The sequence below is a fragment of the Typopeltis vanoorti genome, chromosome 8 (assembly GCF_054136105.1).
Source record: "Typopeltis vanoorti isolate ZY-2024b chromosome 8, IOZ_Tvanoo_1.0, whole genome shotgun sequence".
Classification (NCBI taxonomy): domain Eukaryota; kingdom Metazoa; phylum Arthropoda; class Arachnida; order Uropygi; family Thelyphonidae; genus Typopeltis; species Typopeltis vanoorti.
In genome coordinates this window covers 60,772,019-60,790,514 of record NC_143556.1, presented here as the reverse complement: position 1 = coordinate 60,790,514, position 18,496 = coordinate 60,772,019, and the positions used below count along the sequence as shown (strand labels likewise).

The 18,496-nt window shown below is 37.3% G+C and overlaps 1 protein-coding gene across 1 annotated transcript in view; it reads left to right on the top strand.

Annotated features, from left to right (window-relative positions):
• Positions 1 to 18,496, top strand: part of LOC150104032 (hemicentin-1-like) — a 792,930-nt gene that overhangs the window by 309,418 nt on the left and 465,016 nt on the right. Inside the window, exon 17 of the mRNA XM_090396385.1 lies at positions 5,394 to 5,564. Within this exon, the coding sequence (XP_090252511.1) occupies positions 5,394 to 5,564 (171 nt within the window). The remainder of the gene's footprint in view (positions 1 to 5,393; positions 5,565 to 18,496) is intronic.

The window sequence follows — 18,496 nt, the reverse complement described above, 5'->3', positions numbered from 1 at the left end:
ATCATCACCAAGCATAAATTCTGCATCCCATCTTTGTTTTCCAAATTTTAAAATCTTACATTTTTTAACATTGAACTCACATCCCCATTTCCGTGCCCAATCACTCAATTTATTCAAGTCTTCTTCTAAGGCCACAACATCTTCACTACTCTTCATAGTTCGTCCCAACTTTGCGTCATCTGCAAACAACTGAATATCTCCATCCAAACCTTCACCAATATCATTAATATACAAGTTAAACAGTAATGGCCCAAAACAGACCCCCTTGAGGCACTCCACTAGTGACTTTCCTTTTCCTGGATATTGCTCCCCCATACATAACTTGTTGATAGCCAGTCTCCAATCCAATGCACTAATCTAATATCCAACCTCATCTGCTCTAGTTTGACTGTCAACTTATCATGAGGTACTCTATCAAAAGCCTTTGCAGTATCCAAGTATATTACTGTTTATTCTTCTCCTCTGTCCATGGAAGCAGTCACTTTATTGTAATAAGTAAGTAGATTACTAAAACATGACTTCCCTTTAACAAATCCATGCTGTCCATCAAAGATAATACCATTGTTGTCAACCCAACTCTGGATCCTAGTTCTCACAAGCTTCTCCAACAACTTAACCACAACACCTGATACACACAGATAGGCCTATAGTTTGATGCTTGAGTTCAATCACCTCCTGTATAAAGTGGCACAATCTTGCCCTCCTTCCACTCCTTAGGAACTTGACCGAGTGCAACACTAATATTAAAAAAATATGTCAAGGCAGGTGTCAACTCCCTGGCACATTCCTTCAGAATACATGTTGATATATTATCAAGTCCCACAGCCTTATTAACATCTAGTTTACTCAACTCCCCATACATCTCTTGCTCACTTAGTAAGTCTCTCCACCCCATCATCAACTGCTCTCAATCTCTTCATGAAGTCACATTCACAAGATTGAAAAACCGTTATGAACTGCTCATTAAGTATCTCCACCACACATTCTGCAACAGCTGTCTTTATGCCATGTTCTCCAATCAATGCCATCATTCTATAATCATTCTTTCTTTTGCTGTCTACATATCGAAAGAACTCCTTAGGATTCTTTTTGACTTCATTACCTAACTGCTGTTCATACCTCTCTTTATCTACCCTCACCAACCAAGTCACCCTCCTTGCCTGGTCTTTGTAGACCTCATGAAATTGGTTATTTCCACTACTGTTATGCTGCCTCCACAATGCCCTTTTTCTCTGTATTGCATTCTTAATCTCTTTATTCATCCATCTCACACCTACCTTATTTAACCTTCTCACCCTTGGAATACATTTAAACATTGCATCTACTAGACAGTTTTTGAAAATACCCCAAGCTGCATTAATCTCTTTTCCAGCTAACTCCTCATTCCATGTTACACCTTCAAGCTGTCTCCTGAACTCTTCATAATCATCCCCCCCCCCCCTTGTAGTTCCACATATACCCTCTTCTCACAGAGGTCCTCACACTGCTGGCAACCACCCAGGTAATCACCTCATGGTCACTCTCACCAATTGATGGATGATTTGACACCTCATTTATAATTACATCCTCTGATGAGATGATCAAATCCAAGACCCTCAATCCTTGTGTGTCCTCTGTTACATACTGTCTGAGGTAGTTATCCCTCAAAAACTCAAGAAACTCATTTTCTTTACTTCCAATTGCTATCTCATCATTCCAGTCTATGTTGCCATAGTTAAAATCACCCATAATGATCACCCTTTTCTTATTTGTTTGGCCAATTTGATTATACATTTCATTATCACCACCATCCACATTACCTGGTCTATAACAACATCCCACCAAGTATATGATTCCATTCACCTCTATCTCAGACCATACTGCCTCAAAACCAATTGGTAGATGATTGGCACTATTTCCCTCCTGCATCTCTACCCAGTATGGACATAACTCTTTCCCTATCATCAATAGCACTCCCCCCCTCCCTTTTTTTCCCTTCTATCCTCACAAAACACATCATACCCTACCATCTTTATTCCTGTAAGGATGCCATACTCTTACAACCATGTCTCACTTATTCAGGCAATCTTTGAGTGAACAGATACAATTAGTGCAACCATTTCATCTGCCTTGTTTCTTATACTTCTTGCATTTGTATACTAACACAACAGGCTCATTTCTGGATCTACAGATAGTTCCACTGATACCACTCACTTGATGTGATCTCTCCATGCTCGACTGGGACCATTTCCCTTTCTGCTTCTTCATTTTAGAACCCCCCTGCAATTCCAACCATTTCCCCCTGATCCCAGGTCATCCCATTCCTTTCCTGTCTACACATGCTCTCACCTCCTCTTGGAGCATCCATCTTTCTCTCGCTGTGTACCCCTGTCCACCCTGAGCCTCCTTATTTCCCTGCTCCTCTTGCACACCCATTCTCTCATTTTCTATACTCATACCACTCACTTCCCCATTCATAATCACCTCTTCAATCTCTCATGTCTTATTTTCCTGCTCTTCCACATCACTTTCCTCTTGATCTGATTCATTCTCTCTCCTCACTTCTCTACCTTTCAGCAGCAGTCTCTCCAAGCGACTCACACCATAACCACTCAAATGCAGTCCATCGCTCCCATACAGTCCACTTCGTCCCTCAAACTCTTTCCACACAATAACAAACTATACTCTCATCTCCTCACACATTTCAGCCAGCATATCATTCATAATCCTTGCTCTCCGCCCCATTTCACCACAGTCATACCTAGGCAACATACTGACTACCCTTCCTATCACACTATTCTCTTTTATCCTTCTAATCAGCCTCCTGATATCCATTCTGACATGCTCTTTGTCCTCTGTCAAATCATTCATACCTATTTAAACTATTAACTCTTTTGCTCGCTCCTGCCTCATATCCTATGCCTCAATCACTCTACTCATTTTAAAACATACCTGGAAAACATACCTTGTGCATCCTATCATCCAGCACATCTTTAATAATGGAGACACCATGCAACGCCACTCGCTCATCTTTCGTTAACCCTTTCGTGCCATCATTATTAGTTTTAATAGTTTTTACCCGAATTTTCTTAATTTCATTCCGCATCCATTTCATCTCTTGCCTCAGATCTAGAACTCTCAATCCTTGCATGTCCTCCTTTACTTGCTGTCTGAGATAGTTATCTATCAAGTGGTCAATAGATATCTCCCTGTTCACCTGAGATACCCCCATTTCTCTGTTCCTCTTGCATTCTCCCATTCTCTCTTCATCTCTCATGCTACTGCTGTTTCCACTGTGAATCACTTCTGTCTCTTCAATACCATACCATATCTATTTTTATAGATATATTTTATTATGTCAATAAATTGTTTTTCAATGCCATAATGTCTAAGGACTTCTATTATTGATGACGTTTTTATACAATCAAAAGCTTTTTTAAAATCTATGAAGTCTATGTGAAGAGGAAGGTTGTATTCATTGCATTTTTCAAAAGGAGCTAAACTAGGAAACTATCAGAAAAAACAATAAACCTCATTGAAAAGAGAAAACAATTGTTTGCAGAAGGGAAAAGAAGAACAATTAAAATAACAGTAATAAATAAGGCAATAAGGATAAATATATAAGAAGATATTAAGAAAATAGAAAATGATATGATCCAAAACAATTATTGATGAAAATAGAAACCTCAGAATTCTAAGAAAATAATCTTTCATCTGGAAGAAAGAATATTATAGCTCTTGAAGACCAAAATGGAAAAAAATTATTTAGCAACCAAGAAATCACAGAAGCAAAAAATGTCTACATGAATCTGTATAAAAGTGAAGATGGAAAGCAAATTTCAAAATCAACAGAAAAAATGGATTATGACAATACCTCCATTATAAATTTCTCAAATTGAAAATGCATTAAAACAAATGAAAAACAATAAAGCCGCAAGAGAGAATGGTTTAATAATAGAGATGATTAAGGAAGGTGGGAATGTTCTAAAACAAGAATTGAAAATCCTCTTCAACAAATGCATAAAAAAGGAGAAACACTCCAAATATGGAATGATGCAAAATTTATTTTACTGCAAAAAAAAGGAAGTAAAACTAGAAAACTACAAACCAATTAGTTTGTTATCCCACATTTATAAGCTTTTCACTAGAATTATAACCAATAGATCAGAAACAAGATTTGATTCAATAAAAACCTTCTGAACAAGTTGGTAGAATGAACTTCAGCACAATGGATCATATTCAGTCAGTAAGCCACTTATGGATTTTAGGAACACCATATATGCGAGGAATTAACGGATGGAGAGACCATAGAGATAAGCGAACATTTCATTTCCCTCCTCATAAGCTTGGAATAATTTCTACCTTGGGACATAGAGCCCGTTCTCTTCTGGATGACCCAAATGAACTTCTTACAGAAATAAATCATCTGAAAACTTCTTTCGAAGTTAATGGATATTCCAAGAGAATTATTGAAAAATTCCTTCTTAATCCTCCTAGACATCACTCAGAAGAAACAAATAGATTCAAAGGCAATATATCTATTCCTTACATAAGTACAGTTTCACATAAATTAGCAAAAGTTCTAAGAAAATACAATATCAGAACCTTATTCACTCCACTTCCAAAGATCCGTTTCTTAATAAGCCACCCAAAACCTTGTCATCATCAACTCAAATACCCTGGTGTTTATAAAATATTGTGTGATTGTGATATTCCTTATTTTGGGCAGACAGACAAATCTGTCGAATTGCGTATGGAAGAACACATAAGGGACATTACTTACAAGAGACAACGAGCCAGTGCATTATCAAGTCATATCCTTTTCTCGGCTAATCCTAATGATGAAAATCAAAGTCACAAAGTCTGCTGGGAAAAATCTACTAACATCTTCCGTTGCAATGATGAACTTGAGAGAAAAATCGTGGAATCTAGAGAAATCATCTTCAATCCTGTTCATCTAAATAATAACTTGAGCTACAACCTCCCAGATAGTCATTCAGCTGTAATCATGTACTGGCGTTCACTAAATGCTGCAAGCATGCACTCTTCCAACAATGCAACAAACAAAAGAACATCTTTAAATACAACTACAATGTTTTCATGCTAATTATGTATAGAGACTCTCTATGTTGTTCATAGTCTTTTAACCATCAGTGTTTAGTGTTTTTGATTTTTTCTTTCTTTCTTTTATAATGTCACCTGATGAAGGCTGTTATAGGCTGAAACTAGTAGTGTTTTTATATTAAAACCTTTTTACTTAAATCTCGGTTCTAGTCATTCAATTCTTCATCAATATATATATATATATATATATATATATATTCTGATAAGATAATTTAATTATGTTTAAATACTATATAGTATAAAGTTTATAGCACTATACTGAAATTAAGAACAAAAATATTTATTTCAAGTTGATGGACAGTGGAGTCCATGGTCTTTGTGGGAACCATGCAGTGTATTGTGTGGAACAGGAATAGAGATTCGAACCAGACTGTGCAATAATCCTGAACCGTTACATGGAGGCTTATCTTGTTTAGAAACAGATAGAGAAGAAAGAGTATGCAAACATAAAGAATGTGAAGGTATATTTCTTTATAAATAATTTATGACTTTCATCTTGTAAAAATGACAAATGGTATAAATTTATCATATATAGTATTTCTTTTCTGTAACTTCCAGAAATAAGAAGTATAAAAAAAAAGAAAAAAATAGAGTTAATGTGGTTATAATTCTTGAAGATGCACTCATAATTATCTAAGAATGTATATTAAAAAAAAAGAATATAGACATATAATTATTGAGACATTTAACTTTCTTTAATAATATAATGATATAAAAAATTATTATTTATTTATTTATTTTTAATTGGTTAATAATAAGGAATAGCTTTTGTGCCAGGTCACACAGATGGTTCTTTTTTTTTCTTTTATTGTATAATACCGTGTGCAAAGAGGAGGATTTTTTTTTTCAAAATGCTGCCTATATGTGAGTGTGAGCACAAGAAAATTAAAAATTTGAATCAGTATGAAAAGCTGCTTTAAATTTAAAAAATATGTTTCAGAATGCTTTACAAAAATTGTTTTATGTGTACTTTGAAAAAAGTGAAAGAAATTTTGACTACAAGGTTGAATGAAGAGATTTAGTTTTTTTTTTTTTTTTTTAATGTCACAAAGACATCAAAGGTCATACTGTGCCAGGACAGAGGTCACAGCAGTACATATGGTAATTGGTCAGTAGGACAATCACAAACATCCTTGCCCTTGTCAGGATTTGAATCTGCAGCCTCTTGGTTCGGGAGCAGATATGCTAGCCACTCGGCCAACCAGGCCAGCAGAAGAAAGTATTAGAAGCTGAGTGATAAGTGCAATGATAAAGTGGAATCTTTGAAGAAAGAGAACAACATGAAGAAGAAAAAAAAAGCAAATGTGAACAATGACAACTATAAAAAAAGTCTGGGAGATAAAGAGTGAAATAAAGCATATAAAGTCAAATCTGTGTTTAAATCATAATAAATTTAGTTTAATCCTTTATCCAAGTGTAAGCAAACAAAGTTTATACCTGAAAATATCTTCAGGAATGAGGTAAGGTAGTGCAACTCCGAGCAAAGGTGGACCAAGCTCTCATGACTCCTTGTCTCAGTATCTCCCATAATGCAAAGCACATCTTCTTGTGGACATGTATACTGCTATGCATTAAGGGAAGGGCCACTACCCAGGCCGGTTTCGACCTTTATTGAGGTGTATTTAAGTAAAGACCTCTCTAAAAATTAGACGATCCTGAAAGATCGCCCAACTCAGCTTTGTTCTACTCGGTGACAGGCTCACCCCATCACCAAGAAGAACTTCTCAGCATTGGCTCTACCCAGTGGCAGGCTCACCCACCACTACCAGACAGAGCCATAATCTCAGCAGTGGCTCTACTCAGAGATAGGCAAAAACCTACCCCAAGCAGAGCCTCTCATATATATCCAGCATGGGAGGCAGAAGCAATAGGAGAGGTCATATTTACCTATAGGAGTTGAAAACAGGTGTACCACCTTATTATTGAATTACTCTGGATTTAGAGAAAGATGTTGGAAATTTATTTTTCACTTAGTTAGACTATAATAAATTTAGTTTAATCCTTTATCCAAGTGTAAGCAAACAAAGTTTGGTCCTAAAAATATCTTCAGGACTGAGGTAAGGTAGTGCAACACCGGGCAACTCCGAGCAAAGGTGGACCAAGCTTTCATCACTCCTTGTCTCAGTATCTCCCATAATGCAAAGCACATCTCCTTACGGACATGTATACTGCTATGCATCTTCATGACTTATTTTTCACGGTATTAACAAAACAGAAAAGTGACATCATGGCCCAAGGAAATCATCAGGAAAATAAAACCAATTCATGTTAAACCACCCCGTATTTATGGATTACCAAAAATCCACAAAACTAATATCCCCCCTACGCCCCATAGTCGATAGCATAGATAGTCACACATATAAACTGGCCCGACATTTAGCCAAGTCGCTTGCCCCCCCCCTTTTTTTACTGGCAACTCCTCTACCTTTGTTAAAAATTCAATTCATTTCAAAACACTGGTTAAAAATCTAATCCTAAAAGATTCAGACATAATGGTTAGTTTCGATGTCACTTTCTTATTTACCAATGTACCACTTATAGACACTTGATTTAATCAAGTCTAAATTTCCCCCAGATATTTTTGAATTATTTCAATTTACCATGAATACAGGTTACTTTACATGGGGAGGAAAATTCTACAAGCAGATTAATGGTACTGCTATGGGATCCCCCCTGCTCTCCCCCGTTAGCAAATTTTTACATGGAACACTTTGAAAACAAAGTACTTACCACAGCTACATACAAGCCACAAGTGTGGTTACGCTATGTAGATGATGTGTTTGCCATCTGGTCCCATGGACAAGACACTTTGGATGCTTTTGTCACCTACTTAAACAGCCAACACCCCAAAATTCACTTCACAGTAGAAAAAGAATCAAATAACTGTTTACCATTTCTTGACACATTAGTCACCCGCCTTTCAGATAGATCACTATCTTTTTCTATTTGCAGAAAGCCTACACTCACAGGAAGATACCTACATAAACAATCACATCATCATCCAGTCCAACAGTATGGCATTTTAAAAACACTTACACACAGAGCCAGAGCCATTTGTTCTAACGATACAGCTCTGACCACTGAACTCCAATACCTGCACCATACATTCTTAGCCAATGGCTACAATCCCTACAAAATAGATAAAATACTACGTAGGCCTATTACTCTGCCCTCCCCTAATATACAAGAATACAACATGACCATTTCTATTCCCTATATCAGAGGTACATTGGAAAAGACAGCCAAAGTATTGTTGAAACATGGCCTTCGCACCACTTTCAAACTTCATGTCAAGCTGGCAACTCTGATCTGCTCACCTAAGGATAAACTTTACCCTTTACCTTTGGTCCTAAAAATATCTTCAGGAGTGTATGAAGTCCCCTGTGACTGTGACTTGGCTTATTATGGGCAAACAGGAAGATCAATGAACATCCGCCTGGAAGAACATGAAAGATACATTCGCTACTATTACTATGGCAAGTTGGGACTGGCAGACCATGCTTTGGACACTCCTTCACACAGGATTAGATGGAGGAAAACGAATGTGCTATTTAGGAGTCGTTATAGATCTGAAAGATTATTTTTTGAGTCAGCAATGGCTTTGAAGAATTCTCCCAACCTTAACAAATATGGTTGCATTAATTTGCCAAAATTTGGGAGACTGTTATCCTAAGAAAAAAAACTCCTGGATAGCTCCTTTTTTTTTTTTTTTTCCATTAGAGGGCGCCAAAAATAGGACTTTAGATCTTTTGTCTTTTGAAATTATACTGGTTCACTCACTGACTGTCACGTATACAAGTGTGTTGTGCTCTGATGATGCTGAGTTGAAAATCAGCGAAATATAAGCATTAATAAAACATCTTTGTGATAAAAGTGTGTGTGGTATTGTTAATACCGTGAAAAATAAGTCATGAATAACCATCAACACCTAAGCTTATCTGTTAGATTGCTATGCATATTAAGGGAAGGGGCCACTACCCAGACTGGTTTCGACCTTTAATGAGGTCTCGTCAGTGGGTGGCAGACCCAAACGTGGAGATACTAAGGCAGAAGCAATAGGAGAGGTCATATTTACTTATTTTCAGGTGCAAACTTTGTTTGCTTACACTTGGATAAAGGATTAAACTAAATTTATTATAGTCTAACCAAGTGAAAAATAAACTTCCAACATCTTTCTCTGTGTTTAAATCATAAGAATTTGAGTGCATAAGTGAAAGACAGAGTGAGTTAAGAGTTAGCATGGAAAAAGTACTGTTGTGTTATATAATAATAGAGTGGCTTTGAAAGAAAGTCCATTGTCGGAGGCATGATGGATAAAATAGTGCATAGCACTCTTTTATTGTTGGCTCTTATTTTCAGTAAGTGCGTAGCACTGTTTTTTTTTTTTCTCAGTGGCACTATGTAATCAATATTTGATGCTATGGGAATATATGGAGTTACTAGTGGTTATTGATGCAAGTGACTTGAAATCTTAGAATATGGGTGTTGAAAGGACATTCAGGACATTGGGATAGGTGAAGGAATCATTGTATAATTGGGAAGGTAGGTAATATAAAAGATTGTAAATGGTATGATCACTAAACTGTTTGAGGCAAAAAAGGTTTGCAATTCATGAATGTATGGAGGAATAAATATAAATTGGAATGCTTTAAGAGAAAGGAGATGCATATTTAACGTTAAATGTTAGAAGTGACTGCTGTTGTTTATTTGAAAGAAAGGAGAGAGAGAGAGAGAGAGAGAGAGAGATGCAACAGAGCCAAGATATGAGTCAGAGACACTGAGCAGCACGAGGCAGGTTCTAGAAGGAAAGGTGAAACAATGAGGGTAGAGCCATTATGGAAAGGAATTCATGAATTAGTAGATGAGTAGAAAAAATTTGAGAGAGAGATACAACAGAGCCAGGATATGGATCAAAGACATTAAGGAGCATGAAGGACAGATTTTGGAAGGAAAATATGAAACAATTATGGAAAGTGAAAAAATGCAAGAGAGAGAATTACCATACTCTGCGAGTTTTTCAAATACCTAGCTTAGAAATATCAAACAAATTAAAAAAAGGTAGGTATTTCATGAATGCATAAAATATATGTATTTTAGTATTATGTATGTATTATATACATATATGTATTATATATGTAAAATAGATATTAATCTATTATAAAAAGGTTAGAATTTTCAACACTTATGCACACAAACACTTACAGACCCATGTATGGCCATTCGCAATTCGAGAGAAACTTAAAACAAACTTAAAGATGCAGTATTAAATCATAACTGCATAAAATAACTTGTTAATTAGTTAAATTAATTATCATAAAATAAAAAAATATTGTAATGATTCATTCATTAGTGTTATTGGCTAGGTTATCATGAAGTAATCATATCGATTACATTAGGAATACCATAAAGCAGTAATATCACTGCTTCTTCATTATCAATGCATGAATCATTACACCTGTAAATAAATACGAAGCATTTCTTTTTCACATTATCTTTCCATTTTTGATGTCTAATGTTAGTAATACGTATAATATCTACAGTGTTTTGTATCGTATAAAATAATTTTGATGTAGGTGCTGACAGACATACAGTTCATCTTGTAAACAGACGACATAAACTTACGGTATCGACAAATACAGTACAATACGGTACTGTAAATGCATTTTCACTTCCTTATGATTTTCTTTAATAACATTTTTTTTCTCTTGCTTACTTTGTTGTAAGAATATAGTATATAATACATACATGCAAAATATGTGTTAATTGATTGTGTTTATGTTATTGGTAAGGCTTCTGGTTAACAGTAGGTTATTAGTAGTTAAGTATTTAGGGAGCTAAAAGTTATACGTGGATTTTCCGAACAATGCAGGGAGGTTGGCACCCCTAACTTCCACATTGTTCAAGGGTCAACTGTAATTGTATTTTCTCCTAGTTGATTTATTTGCTTTAGATTTTTTTGCATTGATAACATTATTTCATAATGTAAACAGACATTCATATTAAAAAACGTTTAATTTTCTTGACCAAAAAGTTCTGGAAATACTTTTAATGGGATTATAAGGATCAAGTGTATATAATAAACAACTAAGTTATACCAATTAGTTTCACCAACTAAGGCTGTTGGCATCTTCAGGGTACAATGTAAGGCACTAAAATGTTAAAAACTGTTACAAACTATAACCAACCAATTCCAATTATATTAAACAAAGAACAGAGCGCATACAATACATTCATAGTGTGGATGATATCACTTGTTGTTATTTAGGAACGTTCTATAGTTGGCACTATAATTCAGTTCTGGCGAGTTGAAGGATCTGATAAGGGTCTTCCAGATCATGGGCAAGATTAGTCCTTGGTTCCTGTTAAGGTTTTGTATACAGCGGGCAACTGTTGTGGCTTCTTTAAAAATTCGGGAGCGGAAGTCCTCCTCCATATAAGGAATTGTGCTTCTATCCCACTCTATGGTATGGTTCGTTCTTGAGAAATGAAAAGCTAACCCTGATTTTTCTTCTCTGTTATTATTGACGTCACCTATGTGCTCTTTTTGCCTAATTTCAAGGCTCCTTGAAGTTTGGCCGATGTAATTCAAGCCGCACGAGCAGGGTATGTTATAAACTCCAGCATATTTGGAGAAAGGATGGCTATCTTTTGGAGATCTTAAGAATTGTCTAATTGTTTCTGTGGGTTTAAAGGCCACTCTTATTTTATGTGGTCTAAGGAGTCTAGCAATCTTATTGGAAACTGTCCCTAAGTATGGAATGACGATGGTAGAAATATAACGTACATCATCTTGTTGTCTTTGTCGGGGTTCAGAGAAAAGTATCTTGTGGACGAGTCTTCAAGGAAATCCATTCATGGTGAGGTTGGTGGATATCAGGGATAGTTCTTCCTGGAGGTCTTGTTGATCTGTTGTAAGGAGAGAGGCACGGTTCTTCAACATGTGTACAATACTAAGTTTCTGAGAAATGTGGTGGCAGGAAGTGAAATGTAAATAACGTCCTGTATTGGTAGGTTTGCAGTGAACTGAGAAGTTGATACCACCATTCGGAAGCTTCTTAATTAAAGTGTCCAAAAATGATAATTGGTTATCTTTTTCAAGTTCTAGAGTGAATTTGATTGTATGGTAGAGAGTTGATTTTGTTAAGAAAGTCGAATAGGTCCTTTTTTGTGTGGTTCCAAACGATAAAGATATCATCCACGTATTTCCACCATACTGTGGATTTAGGGTCTGTTTGAGTTAAGATTTTACTTTCAAAATCCTCCATAAAGAAATCAGCACAAGATAGAGAGAGAGGGGGCTGCCCATTGCAAGGCCAGTCAATTGTTGATATATGGTTTTATTCCATAAGAAAAATTTTGATGTTAAACAATGATGGAACAGCGAAGTAATGTCTTGTGGGAGCAAACTTCCTAAAATGTTGATGACTTCGTCCACAGGGATGTTAGTGAATAGAGATGTAACATCCAGGCTGGCGAGTAAATCCGTATTGGAGATAGAGATGTTGTTCAGTTTCTCAACGAAACGTTGCAAATTTCGTATATAAGTATCCGAATTATGGATGTGTGGTTTGAGATCTGGGATAGCCATCCTTTCTCCAAATATGCTGGAGTTTATAACATACCCTGCTCGTGCGGCTTGAATTACATCGGCCAAACTTCAAGGAGCCTTGAAATTAGGCAAAAAGAACACATAGGTGACGTCAATAATAACAGAGAAGAAAAATCGGGGTTAGCTTTTCATTTCTCAAGAACGAACCATATCATAGAGTGGGATAGAAGCACAATTCCTTACATGGAGGAGGACTTCCACTCCCGAATTTTTAAAGAAGCCACAACAGTTGCCCGCTGTATACAAAACCTTAACAGGAACCAAGGACTAATCTTGCCCGTGATCTGGAAGACCCTTATCAGATCCTTCAACTTGCCAGAACTGAATTATATAATGCCAACTATAGAACGTTCCTAAATAACAACAAGTGATATCATCCACACTCTATGAATGTATTGTATGCGCTCTGTTCTTTGTTTAATATAATTGGAATCAGTTGATTATAGTTTGTAACAGTTTTTAACATGTTAGTGCCTTACATTGTACCCTGAAGATGCCAACAGCCTTAGTTGGTGAAACTAGTTGGTATAACTTAGTTGTTTATTATATACACTTGATCATTATAATCCCATTAAAAGTATTTCCAGACATTCATATGTTTCACACTGTTGTCTTTCTGCCGTTAATGAATTTGATGAACGAAAGAACATGCCTATGCCTAACAGATTATGTTTGAATGGGTTTGAAGTTAAATATTTGTAGAAAGTGTTGTTTAGTGAGAGTTTGGAGAAACTGTTGTTAAGGAGAGTTTGGAAGTACAAAACCAGAGTAACTAGAGATGTTCGGCGGGGGGGGGGGATGCAATCAAGCATGTGTCTGTCCACCTGTGGGATAAATGATGTGAATGCAGGATGATTATGCAGTGATGAATGCAATTTCACAAATTTCAGATTCAAACAGGTTGGTAATGACATCACACAAGGGTAACTGTAGGTCCAAGGTGATGGTGAAATGCATATACATGAATGCCAGAAGTACCAGAAATAAGGGAGGAGAGATTTTGGCATTCTTCAGCTCGGTGACCATATAAATTCCACTTCCATCTTGCCATGTCCCCTAAGGAATAATTACCTGAAACAGTATGTTATAGAGAGGACAAGAAATTTGAGAGTGCTGGATCTGTTAATATTATTATTAATATCTAACCTCCATGGAGTCAAAGGACTCATTGTAGGGAGTCTATAGTCTCTAATGCAAAAGATTATCAAATGTGCTTTAAACCTTTTCACAGTTTCTGCATTCACCACACTTTCAGGTAATGTTCCACTCACCAATCACTCTCAATGCAAAGAACCTGCTTCTCACACCCCTGCTCTCCTGGGATGAAAGTTGTTGTATAAAGAGGGTGCGGGTTTTACCTTTGCTTCCCTCTACTCTATGAAATATATTCTTCACATTAATATAGTAACAATCCCCTCACCAATATGTCTCAATCATATCCTCTCTCTTCTTTGTCTATTCACAAGGCTCTGTATGTTGCGTTCCCTGAATTTCTCCTCATATCTGACATACCATAGACCTTACACTAACCTAGTAAACGTACTCTGGACCCCTCTCCAATACATCTTTATTCCCTGAAAACCATGCACAGTAGTTCATAAGTGGCCAGATCAAAGCCTTATATAAGGGAATCACAACCTTTTTACTTCTGCATTTCAATGTCCTCCTCAATATTGCATCATCCGTTGGGATGTTCTTGCACTTTTAGTCACATGACTCTAAACTTCAGTACTCTGTCCACCATCACTTCCAGATCTCTCATCTCTTTCATCTCCTCTGAAATTTCTTCATTGATTGTATACTCTGTATTCCAACCTTGCCTACTAAATTTCAAGATCTTGCACTTTGCAACATTAAATTGCCAGCACTACTAATTTGCCCATTCACATAGTCTATTCAGATCCTCTTGAAAGGTCACAACTTCTGCTACACTTCTCATAGCCCTTCCCGACATTGCATTATTGGCAAACAGCTGCACATATTCAGATATGATGGCCACAATATCATTAACATACAAGATAATGACATTATGACATCACAAAATAGATCCCTGGGGCACTCCACAAGTGATGTTTCTCTTTTGGGATACCACCCCTCTATACACAACCTGCTGATACCTGTACCATAGCCAGGCAACATTAAAACAGTAATGTTGACTAGTTTGTTATCTAATCCCATCTGTTTTAGTTTAGTTATTAGCTTGTCATGTGGCAGTCTATCAAAGGTGTTTGAAAAATCCAAATACACCACTGTCTATGCATCTTGTTTATTCGGTGAATTTAATACCTTATTGTAATACATAAGCACGTTGCTGAATCATGACTTCCCCATTAAAAGACACCTCTGACCCTCACAAAAATACTGGTGTTATCAACCCAGTTCTGAATACTAGTCCTCACCATCTTCTCTAACACCTTAACAACAACCCTAGACACACAAATTGGCCTATAATTTGTAGCCTCAGTCTTCTCCCCTCCACCCCCACTTTGTGAAGCGGAACAATTTTTCCTACCTTCCATTGCTTTGGGACTCACTCTGATGTAAGACTCATGTTAAAATGGTGCCAAAGGTGTCATTAATTCAATAGAGCATTCCATCAAGACATGTCATAATATACTGTCAAATGTTATGTTGGAGGTTTAATGGATTTTTTACAACACTCAAAAAGAATTAAAATAGAATTTAATGCTTCCTATATTTCGTCCTAGTCACTAGGACATCTACGGGGATTACAAAGACAATTAATAATAACATGTTAATAAAATATTAATAAAAAAATTAATAAAAAATATTAATAAAAAAATTAATAACATGCACACAAAAACTTACAATACTAAGCCCAACCACGTGGGTGACAATAAAGTCCTATCTAGGTGGAGCGCCCTCTAAGGGCAGTAGTAGGTGGCCTGGAATGTAAGGTGGGACTTCTGGTGATGACTGTTTCCCAAATCTTCGGAAGCTTAATGCAACCGTATTTGTTAAGATTTGGTTGGTTTCTGAGAGCTGCTGCTGCTTCTAAGAAAAGTCTCTCTTTCTTGAATTTCTTGTGGTGGAGCATGGTGGTTTTCTTCCATGATACTCTGTGGGTGGTGACCAAAACATGGTCAGCCAAGCCTGAATGGCCATAGTTGTGTTTAACGATGTACGACTTGTGTTCCTCTAGGCGGATGGATGCTGATCTGCCTGTCTGTCCAAAGTACGCAAGCTTACAGGAACAGGGTACTTTGTAAACTCCAGGCAGAGAGAGAGGAGGGAGCTGATCTTTCGTAGAATGGATAAGGGTAGCCAGTTTGCGGTAGGGCTTATATGCTGTGTGTGGGTTATACTTTTTTAGTATCTTGGCTATTTTTTCCGAAGTGCCACAGATGTAGGGTATGGTGATGGCATTTTTAAATTCTTGTTGACGAGAGGGATGGGGAATGGGGGAGGAATTGATTATTTTTTTGATGCTGTGTTCGCTGTAGCCATTGGAGAGGAAAGTTCTGTGTATGTGGTTAAGCTCAGTAGTGAGGGCGGTTCCACTGGAACAAAGATTGTGGGCTCTCTTGGTAAGGGTTTTAATGATGCCATATTGTTGTGAGGGGTGGTGGTGGGAGAGTTTGTGAATGTATCTGCCTGTGTGTGTGGGTTTTCTGTATACAGTGAAGGCAAGTGTATCATTAGGCAGGCGTGTGACTAAGGTGTCTAGGAAGGGTAAACAATTGTTCTTTTCCTTTTCCATAGTAAACTGGATTCTTGGATGTAGGCTATTGAGATGACCGAGGAACGAGTCTAACGTGTCTGAGCCATGAGGCCAAATGGCCAGAGGGCAGACACGTTAGACTCGTTCCTCGGTCATCTCAATAGCCTACATCCAAGAATCCAGTTTACTATGGAAAAGGAAAAGAACAATTGTTTACCCTTCCTAGACACCTTAGTCACACGCCTGCCTAATGATACACTTGCCTTCACTGTATACAGAAAACCCACACACACAGGCATATACATTCACAAACTCTCCCACCACCACCCTCACAACAATATGGCATCATTAAAACCCTTACCAAGAGAGCCCACAATCTTTGTTCCAGTGGAACCGCCCTCACTACTGAGCTTAACCACATACACAGAACTTTCCTCTCCAATGGCTACAGCGAACACAGCATCAAAAAAATAATCAATTCCTCCCCCATTCCCCTTCCCTCTCGTCAACAAGAATTTAAAAATGCCATCACCATACCCTACATCTGTGGCACTTCGGAAAAAATAGCCAAGATACTAAAAAAGTATAACCTACACACAGCATATAAGCCCTACCGCAAGCTGGCTACCCTTATCCATTCTACGAAAGATCAGCTCCCTCCTCTCTCTCTGCCTGGAGTTTACAAAGTACCCTGTTCCTGTAAGCTTGCGTACTTTGGACAGACAGGCAGATCAGCATCCATCTGCCTGGAGAAACACAAGTCGTACATCGTTAAACACAACTATGGCCATTCAGGCTTGGCTGACCATGTTTTGGACACCACCCACAGAGTATCATGGAAGAAAACCACCATGCTCCACCACAGCAAATTCAAGAAAGAGAGACTTTTCTTAGAAGCAGCAGCAGCTCTCAGAAACCAACCAAATCTTAACAAATACGGTTGCATTAAGCTTCCGAAGATTTGGGAAACAGTCATCACCAGAGGTCCCTCCTTACATTCCAGGCCACCTACTACTGCCCTTAGAGGGCGCTTCACCTAGATAGGACTTTATTGTCACCCATGTGGTTGGACTTAGTATTGTAAGTTTTTGTGTGCATGTTATTAATTTTTTTATTAATATTTTTTATTAATTTTTTTATTAATATTTTATTAACATGTTATTATTAATTGTCTTTGTAATCCCCGTAGAAGTCCTAGTGACTAGGACGAAATATAGGAAGCATTAAATTCTATTTTAATTCTTTTTGAGTGTTGTAAAAAATCCATTAAACCTCCAACATAATGTCCTCACAGCACTTAAGCCTCTACACAAGAATACTGTCAAATGCTATTACCTTACATTAAGTTTACTTAATTCCTCATATATACTTTTTGCTTTTTCATCATCATTCCTTCCTCCATTATACATTGAACACACCAGCTTCTTCTGATATTGTTTTATGAGTAATGAAATACACAGATAAACTTATTATTGAACACTTCAGTTATAGTAGCTTCCACAGTGCTGTTAGAAGAATAGTAGAATATTGCTCCCTTTGATTGGAAAGGACCAGGATTTGCTTCTACTCATGACAAGGGGAATCCTTATAGTACCTTTGTAGCACAGTTGGAAGAAAGACAGTACATTGTGCCTTTTGATTGAAGGGCCTTAGTTCAATTCTCGTCTTGATGAGAGGAATCTTTTGCTGTTTTTTACTGGCCTGGTTGGCTGAGTGGATAGCATATCTGCCCTCCAGCCAAAAGGCTGTGGGTTTGAATCCTGCTATGGGCATGAATGTTTGTGATTGTCTGTGGAAATAGCAGTGGTGGTCGGTGGTAGATGGCGTTGGTGCAGTTACGGTCAGTTGGTGATTGAATGGTGGAGACGGGGTTGTAGAGCAGGTGCCTTCCCTTGATGAGTCCTTGGACTCCCTGGAGATGTCAAATAATAATAAAATAAATAATAATATCCTCTGCACCGATTACCAATCTGTCAGTATCATCAAGTAGCACATCCTCCCATAGTCATTTTCCCTTCTAATTGCCACATACTGAAAGAACTCACTAGGATTTTTCTTAGCTTGATTGGCTAATTCTTCTCATACTGCACTTTTGCTACCAT